The sequence below is a fragment of the Dasypus novemcinctus genome, chromosome 23 (assembly GCF_030445035.2).
Source record: "Dasypus novemcinctus isolate mDasNov1 chromosome 23, mDasNov1.1.hap2, whole genome shotgun sequence".
NCBI classification, from domain to species: Eukaryota; Metazoa; Chordata; class Mammalia; order Cingulata; family Dasypodidae; genus Dasypus; species Dasypus novemcinctus.
The window spans coordinates 58625793-58645922 of NC_080695.1; the positions used below are offsets into that span (position 1 = coordinate 58625793).

The 20130-nt window shown below is 42.3% G+C and overlaps 2 protein-coding genes across 3 annotated transcripts in view; both read left to right on the plus strand.

The window, feature by feature from the left end:
* Positions 1 to 6314: 6314 nt before the first annotated feature.
* TNFRSF17 (TNF receptor superfamily member 17) lies at positions 6315 to 9470 on the plus strand. Its single transcript, XM_004481260.4, has 3 exons — positions 6315 to 6595; positions 7386 to 7535; positions 9052 to 9470. Exons 1-3 carry the CDS (start codon positions 6478 to 6480, stop codon positions 9306 to 9308), a joined length of 525 nt encoding a protein of 174 aa, XP_004481317.1. The 5' UTR covers positions 6315 to 6477; the 3' UTR covers positions 9309 to 9470.
* Positions 9471 to 13088: 3618 nt separating this feature from the next.
* The window catches only part of SNX29 (sorting nexin 29), a 627210-nt gene continuing 620168 nt past the window's right edge, over positions 13089 to 20130 (plus strand). Inside the window, exon 1 of one of the 2 annotated variants that reach the window (XM_058286440.2) lies at positions 13089 to 13206. Coding sequence is in view for 1 of the 2 variants with exons in the window: in XM_058286438.2 (XP_058142421.1) it covers positions 13200 to 13206 (7 nt within the window). In the remaining variant the exon portion in view is untranslated. The remainder of the gene's footprint in view (positions 13207 to 20130) is intronic. The other variant, XM_058286438.2, reaches the window with a different exon arrangement.

Genomic DNA, 20130 nt, shown 5'->3' on the forward strand with positions numbered 1-20130 from the left:
AATAGAAAAATTAAACCCACAATATTTTGAAGAGCCTATGTTCAGTTACTAATATTTTGGTAACTATTGGTAAACAACCCCATAGGACTTTAAGTCTTAAAAATATAAAAGTGTAGCAGACCCCCATAATTTACACAGGATTATCTGAGTTCTATAAATTTCTCTAAATGAAACACTTATAGGTCAAGAATCCATAAAGCCTAGAAGGATACTTTTAAATTTGGGTTTCCTTTTTTTTTGTTTCATTAAAACCGACTTTTATTATGTTAAATAAATGTTCTCTTGGAGTCATAGACGTTTAAAGGTAAAGATAGCCTAGCTTTTCCTTCTATAGAAATGGAAGCAGTGACCATCGCAGTCATACAGCTGTTGGTGGCAGAGTCAGCCTAGACTTTGGGAAGTTCTTCAAACTTCAAGTCCATTCCCCAAACCTCTACCATGTGCCCTCATTTATAGACCTCTAGTCAAAAGCATCAGGCGTTCACACCATGGCAAAGATACACAAACAGATGTACCTTGTGTTATAAATAAATGTTTCCCCAGACAATGAATGAATCACATTTTTGGAGGTCAAATCAAACTATAAATTTTAGGCATATATTTTATTTTACAGGAAATCAGAGGTTAAGTTCCAATCTTCCCTCTTTCTCCTATGATATAACCCCCAAATTATCTGTTTCAAATATACAAAGATCTTCCTTTCAAATATGAGTTAGGGTCAGTAGAAACTGATTTTCAAAAGTTTACATAAGATCTTTTCCAAATAAAGGGTAGTGTAACTTCTTATGTGTTTCATGCTTTTACACAACGTATAATTTATTTTCATGCTGTGCCTCTAGCAGAGTCACTTTGACAAGCAGACATCAGGGAAAAAAAACAGATGATAAAATGATGCAAAGATAGATTTTAGCTCTCAAATAAGATAAAGGTTTTTGGTGTTTTGTGTTTTTTTGACAGTGATATATATTTTAGCTTCTGTGTACAATTTGTACAAAGAGTTGGAAGCGCGACATTATAGATATTACAGATTTAGTTGAAAGGAACTAACCCACCTGACTTTTTGTTTTCAATGGTACCAGAGCAGGGGAATGAGCCCAGGACTTCATATGTGGAAAACCGCTGCTCAGCCACTGAGCCATATCAGCTCCCCTGAGTTTTTTTATTTTTTTTATTTTTACCCTCCCCCGCCCTCTCCCCCCCCCAAATGTCTCCCTCATCTGCCTGCTTGTCTTCTTTTTAGGAGACTTCCCATGTGGGAGGCGAGTGCCCAACCACTTGACCCACTTCTGCTCACTGCTCATTGCGGGCTAGCCTTCTTTAGGAGGCACTGGGAAACAAAACTGGGACCTCTCATGTGGGAGGTGGGCACCCAATTGCTTGAGCAACCCCCGTTCCCCCTGAGTTAGTTTTTTGTTTGTTTTGATTGTTGTTTGTGTATTTGTTTTTTAGGAGGCACTGGGAATCCAACCAAGGACCTCCCATGTGGGAAGCAGGTACTCAACCACTTGAGCCACATCTGCTCCCCTCTTACTTAATTTTAGATCTGTAATTCATCTCTCAAAAAAAAGAAATATTTTTCATGGAAAAACATGTCTTTAAATGTAACAAAATATATTTTTATAACTTTTTTAAAGAAACTTCTGTGGAAATTCAAATAACATTGTTAGAAGTAATCGAGGCCTGTTGACATGTTTAAAATAAAACTTTCCTGAAGTCATACCATGCATGTCTGTATCACTGTCCAAACTCTACTGGTGAGTTAAAAAAACTCTAAAACGATTTTCAGATGAACATTTGGATAAAATTAAAACTAACAAAATTATATCTGGTGAATCTAGATATTTGATATTCGTGAGTATTAAAGAAAGCACTAAATCATTTCAAAATAATATGCCTTAATAAATTCCATTTATAGCCACTGCAGTAAATTATATTGAATGTATATGGCTACAGGTGCAGTATCATGGTGATATTTAATTTCTGGAAGGTATTCATCTACTCGGAGAAGAGGTAGGGTTTGGGTCTGGATTTATAGGCCTCCTTTAGGTGAGGTACCTACTCCATGTCAAACACTAGTTGTTTTAGTTTCCTTCTGTTGCCATAATGATGACCACAAACTGAGTGGCTTAAAACAACAGAAAATTTTTCTCTCATAGTTCTAGAGGCTACAAAGTTCAAAGTCAAGGTGTTGGCAGGGTTGGTTCCTTCCGGGTTTTGGGCAGAAGCCAGCCATCCTTTGTGACCCTCGGCTTGTAGCTGCCCCACTCCAATCCCCATCTCCATCTTCACATGGTCTTCTCCTCTGTGTTCCTGTATGTCCTTTTCTATCTCTTAGAAGGACACTCTGACTGGATTTGGGGCCCACCCTAATCCAGCATGCTCTTCTCGCTATCCTTATTTATACCTGCAAAGACCCTATACCCAAATAAGATCACATTTTGAGGCTCAGGTGGACGTGGATTTTGGAGGGACACCATTTGCACTATAAAAGGAGAATCGTAGCATTTGCCTGCTACTCATTAGTAGTAACCCTTTGCCTTTACCCATTTCTCAAACTCCAACCCACCCTACAGTCCAGTCTTGCACTTTTCAATCTCTTTTTTTTAAGATTTATTTTTATTTATCCGCCCCACCCCCCTTGTTGTTTGCGCTCGCTGTCTGCTCTCTGTGTCCATTAGCTGTGTGTTCTCTGTGTCTGCTTGTCTTCTCTTTAGGAGGCACCAGGAACCAAACCTGGGACCTCCCATGTGGTAGGTGGGAGCCCAGTCACTTGAGCCACATCCGCTTCCCCATTTCAATCTTTTTGCTGCATCTCCCCCTGCCATTCCAGTATTGAATACCAAATGTTGTTTTCCTGGCATTGGTTTTGGGATGACTTTGGCTTGCCCTTGAGTCTTCCTCTGATTATGCTGCCTCAGCCAGCCTTGGGCAAAACCAGAGATTGGCAGATTCTGAACCTCCTGTTAATAAAACCAAACAGCTAACAATTGCTGAGCATTTCCTCTGGGTCAGGAAATATGCTCAGTGCTTTCCATAATTTATCTCATTTAATCTTCACAACAATTGCAGGAGGTTGGAACTATTATCATTCTGTTGTATGCATGAAAAAACTGAGACTTAGAGAGGTCAGTCCACTTGATCAAGCTGACACTGGTTCCAGTGTGGTGGAGCTGGATTCTGACTTTTCTGACTCCCAGATTTGTACCTTAGCCATTGTGCTATGCTGGTCTGCAGATGGGACCTGAACTGTCATGCCCAAATATTCGAACCATAGGTTCAAAACAACAAGGTTGAAGAGGTGGTTTCAGTCCGGCTTCAGCCAGGGGAGCAGAGCTGCCATGACTGTTACAGGAAAAGGAATGTATTATAGGAATTAGACCTTCCTCCAAAATGGGAGGATCTGGGGACATGAAGGTCTGGGACGGGGAGGATCAAAGGGAGACACTACCCAGTAGAGCTGAGAAGTCAGGTATGTCTGGCTGCCAAGGAAGGGCCATGAAGGGGGAGCTCATGGAGCAGTGTAGGGAGTCGGTTGCCTCCATGTAGCTCCCACCTCCGTGAGTCTGCAATGGCGGAGCTGTGACCACTGATGTCAGCAGGGCCAGGAGTGAAAAAAGATGGGCTAGATGCTGAGCCAAGAAGAATGAGGACTAGCTGGAAGCCTCTGGGCATCTCTGCAACTGGCTACCATTGCATCTGATGACGATGATCTTCAGAGAGTAGTGGCTGTGACTTCACGTCCACCCTCCAATTCTCATGCATGTTCCTCTTTTGGCCAACTCTACCCTGGACCCATAAGGAGAAAGGGATTCTGGGAATCTTCCAGCATAACCAAAGTGACACAGCCTAATGCAGCATAGAGGTTATTCAGTACGTTAAGAGAAGGCAAGGATGGGATACATAGCCAAGGGCCTAGAGTCTGTTTCCAAGTGAAAAAAATCTATGAAGATCCTTGGAAGAAGGTGGGTACCTTTGGTTTGGAGTTAAGGACTAAGGGTCATAGTGCTCTGCTGTGAAAACTTGCCAGTAGTTTAGTAACTCTGGAAAAAGAATGTTTTAGTTGGATGGAATTTTCCTCACGAAATATGCTATTGATGGCTTTAGAAGCTTGAAGCAACACCTCCTTGCTTCTTTAGAGCTGTGAGTGAGCACCGAAGCTTGGGGCTGACCCAAGAATTGTGTTTTGTGTTTTCTTTTTCCTTTGTTCTTTCTGGGTAGAGTGAGGTCAGACATAGTACTCTTGGCAATGCTTTAAAATCATGCTACCTCTGCTTTTTGTGTGTGTGTTTGTTTTTGAGGCATCGGGCACTGGGGGTTGAACCCAGGACCTCGTATGTGGGAAGCTACCACTGAGTCACATCAGTGATCTCAACCACTGAGTCACATCTGCTCCGTTGAGTTGTTTTTCTGTTTGTTTGTTTGCTTGTTGTTGTTGTTTTGCTTGTTTATTTTTAGGAGACACTGGGAACTGAACCTGGGACCTCCCATGTGGGAGGCAGACACTCAACCACTTGAGTCACATCTGCCCCCTACTTCTGTTTTAGTGTTGTTTGTCAAGTTCCCAAATCACAGTCTTTCAGAACTGGAAGGAATTGTGGAGATAATCTAGCTTAATTTTTGCAAATTGAGCTCCACAAAAACACATACTCCTAAATGTTCACAGGTGACCTGGAAAAAAGGACCAAGTAGGTTTGATGAAGACAGCATACAGTATCCCCTTCTTGGAGAATTTAAGTATACTTTAACATAGTAGAGTTTGAAATGCCTATTAGAGTGGAGACATCAAGCAGACAGTTGGTATATGAGTCTGGATTTCAGTGGCAAGGCTATAGTTGGATATGTAGATTTGGGAGTTAACACATTTAAAACCTTGGGAGTAGATGTGATTATTATTGCTTAAGTTTTTATGTCATTTCTTATGGGAAAAGCCCCGACTGGTATGACATCTCTTAACCTCTTTTGCACATCTGTCTGTCTCCCCTTAGATGGTCTGTGCTTCCTCATTTTCTTAGCTGTTAACGTTGTTATCTTTTATGACTGACTGGTATTCCATTGAGCTCTACATTTCTGCTTGCCTTCCAGACATGTCTATATGGGGAGCTCACTTTGTATGGTTAAAAGCAAACTCAAGTTCACATTTTTGTGGAAAGGAAAATGTACTATATACCATATTAGTCTACATATGTAGAGAAAACCTTTCAGGAAGGTATATATCACATCATTAGGCCTGTTTCCAACCTCTGTGATACACAAAAATGTTTTCTTTTTTAAAGATTTATTTATTTATTTCTCTCCCCTCCCCCCCACCCGGGTTGTCTGTTCTCTGTGTCTATTTGCTGTGTCTTCTTTGTCCGCTTCCGTTGTTGTCAGCGGTACGGGAATCTGTGTTTCTCTTTGTTGGGTCATCTTGTTGTGTCAGCTCTCCATGTGTGCGGCGCCATTCCTGGGCAGGCTGTGCTTTCTTTTGTGCTGGGCGGCTCTCCTTATGGGGTGCAATCCTTGCTCGTGGGGCTCCCCTACCTGGGGCACACCCCTGTGTGGCACCGCACTTCTTGCACGCATCAGCACTGCACATGGGCCAGCTCCACACGGGTCAAGGAGGCCCGGGGTTTGAACCTCAGACCTCCCATGTGGTAGACGGACGCCCTAACCACTGGGCCAAGTTCGCCACTGCACAAACACGTTAATAGTCATTATTTCTGTATGGCAGGACTCTGGATGGTTTATCTATCTAATCATCTGTATTTTCTGACATTTCAACATTAACACACGGATTATCTTAACAACAGTAATAGTAGTTATAATAAGGCAATACCCCAAATCTCTCCTCCTTCCAACCCTCTTGCCCATTCACCTCTTCTTCCAAACTTCTCTATTTCTGCCATTGGCACTGCAGTTCTTCCTAGATTCAAAACCTGGTAGTCATGTGTGATACTCCCTTTCCTCTCCCATGTTCTATCAGTTACTACTTTACTTTGTGGTTACTTGAGAGTATTTCTCATTTCCTCTGTTAGATTTTAAATTTTTAAGAGGCATTACCTTGCCTTATTTATCTCCCCAGAAACCATCCCAGAGCACCTCTCAGAAACTCCATAAATGGTTATCGAACCTTCTGCTTGATGCTGTCTTGTCCACACCTTGCAACTGTCACCTGGGTGAGAAATTTCTGCTATAAATATGCCGTTTCTGTTTCAGGTATGGTTTGCCTTTGATATTTACACCCCATTTCCTACTCAACCCAGGCCTCAAACATAGAAACTTGAATTAGAGTTCATATTCAAATTCTTTGCCACTGTGCAAGGTAGACAGCCTCCTTAGAACCAATTAAGTGATGTTGTGAAGTTTGCGTCCCCTCCTCCATCCGAAATTCTAGTTCCTGTCACTACATTTGCTCGGGAATTCTTGACGAGATTTTACTTAGCGCTCCATGCTGTTCCTTCTGTGGTTCCCTTGTTTCTTTTTGCGATCAAGTTCCAGATGGCTCAGCAGTGCTCCAAAAATGAATATTTTGACAGTTTGCTTCGTGCTTGCAAACCGTGTCACCTTCGATGCTCCAGTACCCCTCCTCGAACGTGTCAGCGCTATTGTAACACAGGTAAGTAGTATTTCTTCAACAATTATTCATGGTCGTGAACTCTTCTTTCTATATTGACTGTTGTATTTCTCCAAAGCATAGACATTGCAGGGAGGCTAGTGAGATTTTTTTAATCAAATAGAGAAAGGAAAAAAGGCAACGATTTAAACACCCGCAGGAACAAAGTAATTATTTGGAACTGAGCTCAATTTCGTTCATCACAATTAGCAACATAGATTTTTATCAACTCTTCTAATTATGTGTTACTTGGCATGTAAAAGTCAATGCCGATCTTGATGAAAAGAAATGGACTATTGATACATGTTTCAGCATGGGTGAATTTCAAAATAATTATGTCCAGTGAAAGAAGCTAGATTTAAAAAAGAGTTTGTACTATGTGATTTCACATATAAAAATTTCTTGAAAATGCAAACTAATCTATTGTGACAGAAAGTAGATCAATCGTTGCTTGGGGAGAGAAGGGGAGTGAAGACCATGGGGAAGGGGGGATTACAAAGGGGCATGAGATAACTTGGGGAGTGATGGATGTGTTCATTATCTTGATGGTGGTGAAGGTTTTGCAGGTATATATATATATATATATATATGTATACATATATATGTCAAAACATCAAATTGTGCACTTTAAATACATGCAGTTTATTGTATTTCAATTTTATGTCAATAAGGTGTTAAGTACATAAAAAAAGTCAATGCTGGTGGATTGGGAGAGCTGAATGACAAACAATGAGTAAACAGTGTGAGTATTAGGTTATCAGTACAGTATCTCTCTGACATTCTTTGAATAAAGGTGCGACCAACAATTCAGTGATGGGAACAAATGCGATTCTCTGGACCTGTCTGGCCCTGGGCTTGATACTTTCTTTGGCATTTTTCGTTCTAATGTTCTTGCTAAAGAAGATGAGCTCTGAGCAATTAAAGGACAATTTTAAAAACACAGGTAGGTTTTGTGGTGAGTCTTTGAAATCTGTTTGGAAGAGGCAGCTATTGCAAGTTTCAGTTCCTTTTCTGTTTTAACATTGAGTATTTCACTCAGCCCTTTAAAGTGTGTTAGAGGACAGTTGTGTTAAATGAACTTCTGAGTAGAAGCCAGCTGTCTTCTTTGTGGTGTTGACACCTTCTTGCAGGTTGCCTACCTCAGCCTCTCCCCAAATTCTTCCCCTCATTGTTACTGAAGTACTGAGGCTTCCTCAGGAAACATCTGTCTCTGACTAGAGTTAGCCCATTGATTAAAAGTCATACTATTAAAAACTCTGCTAGCCAGGCCTTGTACTATCAGGGAAAGTATATTTGGCAAGATTTATGGCCATGTTTTTAATACAAATTTAAGTGTTGTTTGCTTGGGTGAACACATTACTATTAAAAAATTCTAGAAATGAATAACCAGTTGTTTCTGGATTATTTGAGCGATCGTCTGGAAAAATAATTGACTTTATTAAACAGTTGAAAATTAGTCCAGGAGGAGTGAATGTTCTACTTAAGGGTTTCTTAAGATTAAAATATTTCTGGAATACCTTTGCCTGTGATCTGATTCTCAAACACCAGTTTTCCCTGTTCCTTCCTTTATGCATTTATATTCTGTACATAATCTGTAATTTATGTGGTCCACATTTACCTCATTTTTCTTTTCTTTCCCTGGGGTCTGTCTGGTAGACAGGTAAGGAGTGACTTTAAGTGTGATTTTTTTTTTTGAAGCTGGAATGTTACACCGTGGAATGTCAGGAAAGTAGTAAAATATCTTCACAGGTGTATAATGGGGACATAATGGAGACTCCTTCCTTGTGTAATCATAAGAGATTCATTTGAAAATTTGAAAAATTTAATCTGCCACAAAACACTTTGTGAGCAATTTCCCATGGGTGACTATGGGAAAGTTCCTTAATAACTCCATACCTCAGTTTCCCCACCTGTAAAATGAGAATAATAATAGTGTCTGTCTCACCGAATTCTGAAGTGCTACCCTCTGGCTTATTTTGGCGGGCTGTAACATATGGTGATTTCTGTCACTTTCAAGAGTATAAGATAGGGTTAACACCTCAAATGCCTGCAAATGAGAGTAATGGGCCAGGAGGAGAGATTGGCACCAGGGGCCATGTCTTGGCTAAAGGTGACAGCGGCTCTTGATTTCAACCAATTGTTTCCACCAAGGAAGGCTGCTTCCATATTGCCACATTTTGTTGTCTTCTAAAAGAGAGTCCAATATGCAAAATCTCATTTTTTAAATGTGGGCTGACATAAAACAACACACCTTCAGAAATTATGTATGGCTAAAACATGTCTTCTATCCAAATGTGGCAAATCATCTGTCAGTTCATGACCTTCAGTGTAGGAAGTACTTGTTCCTGTCGGAAAAATCTGTCAGGCGTTGCTTTTGCATCCTAATGTGTACTGCTAAGACTGTCAAGACCATGCCTCCTGGGCCATTTAGGTTAATGTTTCTATTTTTGCATAATCAGGATCAGCTCTTCAGGAGGCAGCTAATGCTGAGGTGGCCAATAGCAAGACTGGTGTTGACGTTATTCTTTCCAGAGGCCTGGGGTACACAGTGGATGAATGCGCCTGTGAAGACTGTGTCAAGAGCAAATCACAAGCTGATTCTGACCATCTCTTCCCACTCCCAGCTATGGAGGAAGGTGCAACTCTACTTGTCACCACAAAAACGAATGACTGTTGTAATAGCCTGTTGGCTGCTATGAGTGTCACAGGAATATAGAAATCAATTTCAATTAGATAATGAACCATTTTGACTGGTGTAGAGCTACTTCAAAAATCTTTTGTCAGAAGAAAATAGTGATGTATCAGATCTCTTTCAGATGACTTTGAGTTGCTGATATAGCTTTTTGTCCTCTAATTCTATAAATTTTAATGTTAGATATATTTGTCTACTTTATTGTTGGGAGGTTACCTTGGTTTCATGATTAAATTCTTGACTCACTTAAAAAAGTCACTGCAATGTGTAGATCCCAAAGCCATGCCCATAAACATTTCAGGACAGACTGGATTTTTCTCTTTATTACTAAAGGAAAGCAAAGTTATCCTATGTATTTGTGTAAATAGAAGCCTGGGGCCAGCCATACCAATTTAGTGTGTAGCACATGGTAGTTCCTGACATTGTGAGCTTCCAGCTTGGTGGAGGCATCAGGCATTACTAAACTCATATAAGTCAACACGTAATTGGGGAAGCAGATTTGGCTCAACTGATAGGGCATCCGCCTACCACAGGGGAGGTCCAGGGTTCAAACCCAGGGCCTCCTCCCAGTGTGGTGAAGCGGGCCCATGCACAGTGCTGATGCGTGTAAGGAGTTGTGCCATGCAGGGGTGTTCCCTGCACAGGGGAGCCCCATGTGCAAAGACTGCACCTTTAGGAAAGTCATCCCACATGAAAAAAGTGCAGCCTGCCTAGTACTGGTGACACACACACATGGAAAACTGACACAGCAAAATGATGCAGCAAAAAGAGACACAGATTCCCAGAGCCGCTGACAAAGAATACAAGCAGACACCGAAGAACATGCAGAGAATGGACACAGAGAGCAGACAACTGGGTGGGGGAAAGGGAAGAGAAATAAATAAATCTTAAAAAAAACACCCCAAACCCCATGTAATTGCAAAGATGTACCAGATGCCATTTTCAGGACCTAATGCAGAAGTGTCATAATAATCATAGCTAACACTTAGAAAGCTTATTAATGTACCAGACACTGTTCTAAGTGCTTTACCTATATTAACTCATTTAATTCACACAACAAACTACAAGGTAGGTATATCATCATTACTCCCATTTTACAGATGACAGAAACTGATCCAGAGCAAGTTAACATAGCTAGTAAGTAGTAGGGCTGGGATTTAAACTCAGATAGCCCAACCTATTTTTTTTTTGTATCAATTTAATACCATTTCTCAGATCCCCATCTCTTTAGGACACAATCTTAGTCACTATCATGGGAGGTTTTCCCTCCCTGGGGTTGTGCAAAGGTCCTGGAGTCTTATGAAAAGGCAATGCAACAGGGGCTGCCCTCTGATTACCTGTTGACTTGGGTCATTGTTAAGATGTCCCATGGCACCATAGTACAGACTCTTAAACCTTGGGGCTCTGTGGCTTTTGCACCAGGATTGGGATCTGGGGAAGTTTGGTGGGGCTTTTTGCCCACTTGGAGCCTATCATGGTTCAACTCAGGGCCACAGGAGACAATAGAGAATAGTGGTTAAGGGAGTGGCCCTTGGAGACCGACTACCTGGGTTTGAATCCTGGCTTTGTTACTAGGAAGTTACAGACCTTGGGTGACCATGGGAAAGTTCCTGAACAACTCCATGCTTCAGTTGAAAATGGTTATTATAGTAGTGTCTTCTCATAAGTTTAAGGATGAAATGAGTTAATAATAATATATACATATAGATAGTTTCTAGAAGTGTCTGGTTCATAGTTAAGTACTTTGCAGTAATTACTATTACTATTACTAGTCCCTTAGAGGTCTGGTCTCTCTGTGAAGGCAGCACATACACCTCTCTTGCTATGTGGTCTCAGAATATTGCCGTCTAGCTTCTCACAGGTCCTCTTCCTCCCCCTCCCCCAACCCCTAGCACAATCTCTGCAGTGAGTTTAGATTTTTCAAAAGCCCATAAGAGTTGTTGACTTTAGCCTTTTGATCCTTGGTTTTCCAGGCTAAAATTCTGGGAAGAAGAAATTATAATATTTAAAGGAGACTGTTGATGGTAGAAAATGTAGGGATAAAAAGCGCAAAATACTCTTTCAATAATCATCCTGCCTCAATGCAATGAAGAAATGGTCTAGGGTACACTGAGGAGGTATGGCAACTCCATGAAGTAGGTACACTGTGCCTAGTCAAAAGTCACAGAGGTGATCAGACCTCAGCTAGGCTTTTTAGGGCACGAGTTAAGACATACCAGCTCTTTAAATGGAATAACAAATTAACAACTGTAAAATGTCATTTTGAAAAAAGGAAAAATGACCTAAAACCCTAACACAGAAATTCTCCTTTTTGCATCCTTTTTGTTCTTATCCACATGGCTGTATTTTTGGCAGGGTGAAAGTTGGAACCATGGTATACAGACTATTTTGCTTTTTTTCACCTCATGTTATCATCCTTGGCATTTCCCTAAGTTTCCATAATCTTTATAATTAGCATTTTCAACTACTGCTAGAGATTCCTTGTGTGATGGATTATGTTTGGTTTAGCCATTCTTCTGTCATTGGGTTTTAGGTGTTTTCCACTTATTCACCATTATAAATAATGCAGCAGAGCTTCCTTCTCCAAAGAGCGTTTTGGTGCTGATTCCGCTCCCTAAACTCTCAAAGGTGGAGATTATTTGTTGAGAAGCAATGCAATAGGAAGAGCGTGGGGTTGCGGGGGACACGGAACTGGGCTGGAATTCTGGTTCCGATTTCAAATAGGGTTTGGTCCTCAATACAGTATTTTCGACTAGATCAAGACCCATGAGTGGATCAATCAACTGAGTATCGGTCAGCCTTAAAAAAACAAACAAACAAAAAACAACAAAACTTATTACACACAGAATTATTTTTTGTTAGACATCTATTTTTATGCATGCATGTGTGTCCTGGGTTGTAATGTAAATGTATTTTTTAAAATTCTGGGTTGCAGAAGTTGGGAAAATACCCCCTCAGTTTCTGGGTTCCCTCTTTCCCATCTGTAAAAGAGGACAATAATCTGCACCTCACGACGTAGTTGTGAATGTATAACACACGTATTTATTATACTCAATCCTGCCACCTTCTCTGAGTCCAATGCCATCACCAGGCACTATTATCTCTTGCATGATCAAATGTATTATCCCCCAACCAGCTGCTGCTTTTCCACTCTGCCCCATTACAATTCATTCTCAACACAGGAAAAGTGATCATCTTCAACTGAATTCAGATCTCATCCCTCTGCTTAACTCCTTGCAACGGCTTCCTACTAGAGTTCGGTAAGAAAAATCCAAACTCCTTAGGATGGCTTAGGTCCTCACAGCCTCAGAGTCGGGCCCTCAGCCCGCTTCTTCAACCTCCTCGCCTTCACCCTCTCCATCCGATCCCTCCGTCCAGGTCAGGACCTTTGCACTTGCTCTTCCTTCTGGAATTCCTTTATCAGCGGATCTTCCCAGGCCGGCTTCCCTCTAGGCATCCAGGTCTCAGCTAAAAAGTCGCCTCCTCAGAGACTCCCGACGGGGCCGCCCCTGCCCCCCGCCCGTAGCCCGGGCCCGATACACCTTTTCTTTCCCGTCTCAGCTTTTCTCCCCTCCCTGGAACGACGTCGTTTCAAAAGTTGCCGCCTTGTTCGCTGACAGAGGTGTGAGCCCCACGAGGGCGGGGAGGCGGCCCGGGGCGCTCGGGAACGCGAGGAGGGCTGTGTCTCCCTGCGGACACCCCTCGGCCACTCTCCAGCCCTCGCGCCCCGGGGCTCCGCGGGCGCCGCCCATGTTTTCGTTCCGGGTCGGGGGGCGGGGCCATGGAGGTGGCGCTCTACTTCCGGGGCGGAGCGGGCCGGGGCGGGGTCGGCCGAGCGCGCCGACTCCCGGCCTGTCTGCGGCTCGGCGGCGGCGGCGGCGGCACGGCGCGGGCACAGGCACCGGGAGCGGCACCATGAGCGGTGAGTGGCGGCCCCGCCGCTGTCACCCGCCCCGGCCGCCCCGCGCCTGCCGCTCCAGCTGCACTCTCAGGCCCCCGAGGCCCCGCGCCCCGCACATCTCTAGAGTCCTGCCCCAGCGCTCCCGATTCCTGGTCCCTGGTCCCCGCGACACCCCGGTCCTGGTCCTTGGTCGCCTCCGGTGCTCTGACTTCCCGAGCCCAGGCACTCCTTGTCCCTTGACGTTTGTTCATCAGCTACGACCAGCTCCTACACCCCGGGTCCCCCAGTCCTCCGACGCCCTTGTCCAGTCACCACGACCCCCCAGGTCTCAGAACTCCCGGGTCTCAATCCTCCCTAGTTCTTCGACCCCCAGAGTCCCAGTCCCAGTCCCCTGTCCCGAAGTCATTCCCAGTCACTCTCAGGCCCCCTGTCTCCAGTCAATCTAATGTCCACACAGGCAAAGAGTGTCTCTAGGCATTTTCAGTTTGCTGACCCCTCAATTCCGGAGTCCCAGTAGCCAGTGCCCAAAGGACTCGCAGTGCGCCAACCCCCTCGTCCCACTGTTCGTTTTAGCCTCTTGTTCCTCTTCTCCAATGCTTTGCTGTTCCAGTCACCGGTTGCTCCCAATTGACAGTCTCTCCTTCCTTCGCTGGTCCTTGGTTCTTACACTTGGGTTATTCCTTCGTACTCCAACCGCTTCCATTTCTTTTTCTAGCTCATCTGAGGTCTCTCTTGTCCTGTCCTGCAACCCTTCTCTTCATGCCCAATGCTGAGCCCATCTGCGGGTTGTCGCTTCACCCTTTCGGGTCTGCTCTGCTTGGCTCCCTCCCACCCAAAGGAGAGAGGGTTTCTGGTGGGGAGGCCATAAGAGGGAGGGAGGGAGGTGAAGACCTGGCTTGTCCTTAGTGTTTCTGAAGTTTGTTCCCTTCATTCGGTTTGGCGATCACACTCCTTTTTCTCTGAAGAGTCCTGTTGCTGTTTGGGTGCTAAGTCATTCCAGGGTGTATTATGTGGAGATGTGAGTGACTCAGGGAGGCACCGCAGATCTGGATTTGTTTAGGAGAACCCGCCTAGCCTCAGATTGCCTGTTTCCCCCCTCACTGTGGAATTACTTCTGAAGAATCCTGTCTGCTCTAGCTTTCCACCGAGGAAGTTCTTGAGGTTAAGGGGGGCAAGCTGCAAGGAATACTTCACTCTTCATTTTTAACTTTCACATTATTTCTGGATTTTGTTTTCAAGTTACATGCCTTTTGCCTCTTCTATTCAAGATCAGAATTTGTGAAGTTGATGATCCTAAGAAGGGGATTTTGGGAGTTAGCTCCTGGGTGTTAGTCCAGCTTCTTTTGTCAAAGTGAATGATTTCTGACTTAATTAAGTTTTCTGATTCTTGAACATCAGTGATACCAAAATAAAGATGTGATGAGTTGGCTTTCCCCCAGGAGAAATATTGCCTGGTTTAAGTGTAAGTGCTGGAGCCAGACAGCCTGGGTTCAAATCTTGGCCCTGCTGCATACAAGCTATATATTGAGAGCAAGCTGCTGGACCACTTTGGAAGCCTCAGCAAAATGGAGATAAATAATAGTGCTGACCTTCTGGGCTTCTTGTAAAGGTGAAATGACATTTCTCAGGTAAAGTGATTGATGATTTCTCTCCCTGGTATGTGGTATGAAATTCGAGCTCTTTTGTCATCATTTCTACAGAGCTCATGTGGAGTGCAGGTGGGGCTTTTTCTTGGCCTCGCTCTGGGACAAGGGCTGGGGCTAGGTGCTCCCTGAAAATCTCTCTTTTAAAGTGAACCTGTCTCTGCCACAGGTTCACAACTCTGGACCACTCTATCTTCTGCCTCCATTACAGGAGGAAGTGAAATTGACAAGTCTCTAAAAGAACCAGTTAGTATCAAAGCTAAGGAAGTTTTAGAGTTTATTTTTAATTAATCATTAGGTCTAAGCCAATACAAAGTATAAAAGGAAACCAACAAATGGTTTTTTAGGAGAGAGCATTAAGGTTGGAAGCCTTCTTTTAGAAAGATTGTAGTTGAGACAGAAAAAGTGGTTGCTGAGCTGTTTCTTGAGAATGCAGTTGAAAGCTGGTTTTCCCACCTGTTGGATTGACTTTTGTCATACAATAAAATAATTTGATGTGGAAATATTTCCTCTCTCTCTTCTGCCTTTTAAATTGAAAATGTCAAACATCTCAAAAGTGGAAAGAATAATATAATAAATCCCCATGTACCTACTGTACTGCTTTAGCAATTACAAGCTCATTATCATTTCATCTGTACCCCTGCCTGCTTCCCACTCCTTCCCAAATTATTCTGAAGCAAAACTCAGAAACCATTATCATTTCATCTGTAAATATTTCAATATGTATCTCTAAAACAGAAGGGCCCTTTTTAAAAAATGTATTTCAAATCCACTATCATACCTATAGTAATTAGCCATAATTCTGTAATATCAGCTATCTAGTTAGTATACAAATTTCCATGATCATCTTATAATTTTGTTTAATAGTTTATTTTTTAAACTCAGGACCTAAATAAAAAAAATTTTTTAGAAGATTTATTATTTTTTTATTTCTCTACCCTTCCCCCACCCATTGTCTGTTCTCTGTGTCCATTTGCTGCGTGTTCTTCTTTGTCAGCTTCTGTTGTCAGTGGCATGGGAATCTGTGTTTCTTTCTGTTGCGTCATCTTGCTGCGTCAGCTCTCTGTGTGTGCCGAGCCATTCCTGGGCAGGCTGCACTTTCTTTCACGCTGGGCGGCTCTCCTTATGGGGCACACTCCTTGCACGTGGGGCTCCCCTACGCGGGGACGCCCCTGCGTGGCAGGGCACTCCTTGCGCGCATCAGCACTGAACATGGGCCAGCTCCACACGGGTCAAGGAGGCCCGGGATTTGAACCGCGGACCTCCCATGTGGTAGATGGACGCCCTGTCCACTGGGCCAAGTCCACTTCCCCCTAAATAAAATTTGAGCATTACAAGTTGGTTATGTCTTTCAAATCTCTCTCTCTTTTTAACGATTCAGTGGTTTTTAGTATATTCACAGAGTTGTACAAATTTTAGAAAATTTTCATCACTTCTGAGAAAAAAGTCCTGTACCCATTCACAATCACTCTCTATTCCCCGCCCCCAGCCATGAGCAACTAGTCTACCTTCTGTCTCTGCATTTGACTATTTTGGGCATTTCATAAAAATGAAATCATTCAGTATATGATCTTTTGCATCTGGCTTCTTTCAGGGTTAATCCATGTGGTAGCCTGCATCAGTACTTAATTCCTTTCTTTAAATTTTTTTAGGAGGCACCCGGGATTGAACCCGGAACTTTGTACATAGGAAACAGGCGCTCAAACACTGAGCTATGCCTGCTCCCTGTTTCTTTCCTTTTCATGGCTGAAATATTATTCCTTTGCATAGATATACCACATTGTATCCCTCCCTTTGTCCATCGATGGGTATTTGAGTTGTTTTCACTTTTTGGCATTTATGAATAATGCAGCTCTGAACATTTGTGAACAGGTTTTTGCATGGACATGTATTTTCATTTCTCCTGGTTATATACCCAGGAGTGGGATTGCTGGGTCATATGGCAACTCTGTTTAGCCAGTTAATGAACTGCCAGATTATTTTCCACTGAGGTTACACCATTTTACCACCTCACCCAGAGTGTATGAGGGTTCCAAGCTTTGCATGTCTTCATCAACGATTGTTTTTATCTGCCTTTGGATTATAGCTGTCCTAGCCTGTGTGAAGTGCTATCTCACTGTGGTTTTGATTTGCATTTCTTTGATGGTTAATGATGTTGAACATCTTTCATGTGCCTCTTGGCCATTTGACTGTCTTCTTTGAAGAAATGCCGATTCAGGTCCTTTGCCCATTTTTAATTGGGTTACTTGACTTTTTATTGTTGAACTTTAAGAATTCTTTATATATTCTGGATACAAGTCCCTTATCAAATGTATGATTTGCAAATTTTTTCTCCTTTTCAGTGGGTTGCCCTTTCACTTTTTTGATGGTCTTTTTTGAAGTGCAAAGTTAAATGTTTTTTTAAAGGATAGGGTTCCCTTTTATCTTTTTTTCCACTTGCAGTTCTGTTTAAGGGGAAACAGTCAGTTGAAGGAAGTCAGTTACCTTCAACTGAATAGTCAGTTGAAGGAAATCCCTTAAAATTTCTTTAACTGGATTTTATCTAGGTTCTTGACTATGCTGCAGAAATGAATTTCAAGAGCATGTCGGGTTAGTTAGGCCGTGATTTATTAAGGTAGGGAGGGAAGAGAAGTGGGAGAAAATAACAGATCATGGGTCGCAGGTAGAGAAGAGGCTGAAACGTGATAAAGCAGCCTGATTTACAGACTACAGTTCCCCATTATAGATTATAAATGCCCAGGGTTTACTTGTGTGGCAGCCATAGCAGGGGCAAAATGGCAAGACCTGGGTGCAGAGGGCAGGAACAGGCACACAGACTGGCACCGGGACAGAGCAAAGGCAAGAGAGTGTAAGAGGTCTTTGCTTGCATTTTAAACCATTAATTTTTCTGCCCCTTTGCTAATGCCATGGAAGAGTCCCAGCTGTTTGCTGTTTTGATTGATTACCCCACCCATTAACCCCCCTGGAGGGCCCAGTGATAAAGTCCTTGGGGAATATCTGAGGCTTCTAGCTTCCGGAGGAAATCTCTTGAATGGCAGAATCTTCTGAGGGTCTTCCAGGAGCCATTTGGAGATATTGATGGCCACGTGGACTCTGCCCATCTAGCCTGCTTCATTTCCTTGTGGGATTTTGCTGATTGCATTCTTTTGGTGTGGTTTAACATATTTCTCTGTCTCTTGTATATCCTAAAAATGGATAATTAGAGTCTAGTGGGGTTTTTCTGAGTTGAAAATGTTTGAGTAGAGTCAGAGGTCAGATGGGTTCAAGGCTGAGTACATTAAGTGCAAATAACTGGGAAGTGGAATGGCCCTCCTTAATGCAACAAGATAAATGGGTATCACGAGGCCGGAAACAACCCAAATAACTATTAATATGGGTGCAGAAAAATGTGTGGTATAGTCACAAAATGGAAAACTTCCGAAGTGTTAAAAGGAATAAAATGGGTTTCTACACATTGTTGTGGTTATATTTCAACATTAATGCTCTGTAAAAAAGCAAGGTGCAGAATTATAATTATAAAATATGCTTTGTACCACTGTTGCTCTATTCTTCATTCTCTCCCTTGGACCACTGCAAATCATCTCCTGACTGGTCTCCTAGACTCTAGTCTTTCTTTCCTTTAATCGATCATCAGAGAAATATTTCCAAAAGGCTAATCTGACCACGTGACTCCTTCCCATTTCCTGGGTGAAGGAATCCTAAGATAAAAGCCCAGCCCCTTAGGCTGGGTAAAAGGCCCTCAATGATAGGGACCTTTTATTCATCTACCCCATAAAGAGGTACTGAGTGATCCCTGAGACAGATACTGAAAATCGCCCTGAGGATATGGCAGTGAAGAGGAAAATATATTTCCTGATGTTGTAGAACTTACTCAGTAGGGGAGATAATAGATTTTAAAAATCACACAAAATAATTATTGTGAAAAAAGTATGTGCCTTGATACAAATTATGACATATAAAACAATGTTTATGGAGTCACACATGTAGGTAGAAGGTTACCTGCAAGGCGTGGGTGGTTGCCGGAGGGTTATAGTGCTCAGAGGGTGCTCAGCTTTAGCATTTGTTTTAAAGAGTCCAGTAGGTAGGAATGCTGGCCTCCTCCAGCTGAGGAATTCTGATTTCCAGATAATACAATTGCACTTTTTGGGAAAGTAAGATTCATAGGGCGGCAAAGTCATTATTATTCCTAAGCATTGTCTCTTGTACGACTTTCTATTTGGAATTTCTGGATGCTCATTTCCATTAGTAATTATTTTGTCAAGAATTCTTCTGAAGTTAGACAGACCCTGAAATACCTGTTTCAAGGGCAGGAAAGTCAGACCCTGAGAGGCCAAATAATTCATGCAACAGACGATCTCCAAGGGCCTCTGATATACCAGAATTTTGGTGTTATTGGATAATTTACTGCTGTTTCTTGCCTGGTGTTTATGTATGTTGTAGAAGTTTTATTTTCTGTAATGTTGAAGGTCATAGTTTTTCTCTATAGCACTGACTTGGCCATCTCTGGCAGTGGCTTCTACTTAGAATGAAGGATCAGCCATGATGAGTAAATGGAAAAAGTATATTTGTGGTTTTCATTCAAAGCAGAAAAAATGATGATATCAACTTTTTTCTTTCCTAATGAAAGCACTGGTTGATCTGTTATGGTAGAACATAAGAAGTAAGTGTTCCACTGTAGCAAGCATTTGACCACCTATGTTTGCAAGTAGCAATGGACTAAATCCCTCTGACATTGACTCTCTCTTGTTTCCTTACTTTGTGCATATAACTAATAGGAAGCTGAGTTCTTACTACTTTTTAAAGTTTGGAACTAAAATCCAAGATTTTATGGACTTTCTCAAATTGTGGCAATGTTAACATAATTACCAACTGAGCACTTTACGTCTTGCCACCATCTTATCTATACATAGGCCATGCATTCTTAATGGGAGAGCTATCACCCCCAAAGAGGGAAGAATTGATTCTCCAGGGGAGTAAAGTATCAGATATGAAGACAGAATATTAACAAATATACAATATATATGTGGTATTGAAATTTCATGGAAATAGGGAAAACTAGATGTTTGAGGAAGGGTTATATGGGAACTCTATACTTTCTGCATGATTTTTCTGTAAACCTACAATTGCTCAAAGAAATAAATTAAAAAATTAAAAAGAAATGTCATGGAGGGGGCGATTAGGGGAAAAAAATAGTTTTATAAAAAGGCTCCTTAGAGGGAAGATGATGAAAAAAAGGTTGAGAAACACTGATATAGGCTGAAGTAATTTTATCATTATGTCTAAATTTACTTTGTGCTATTAT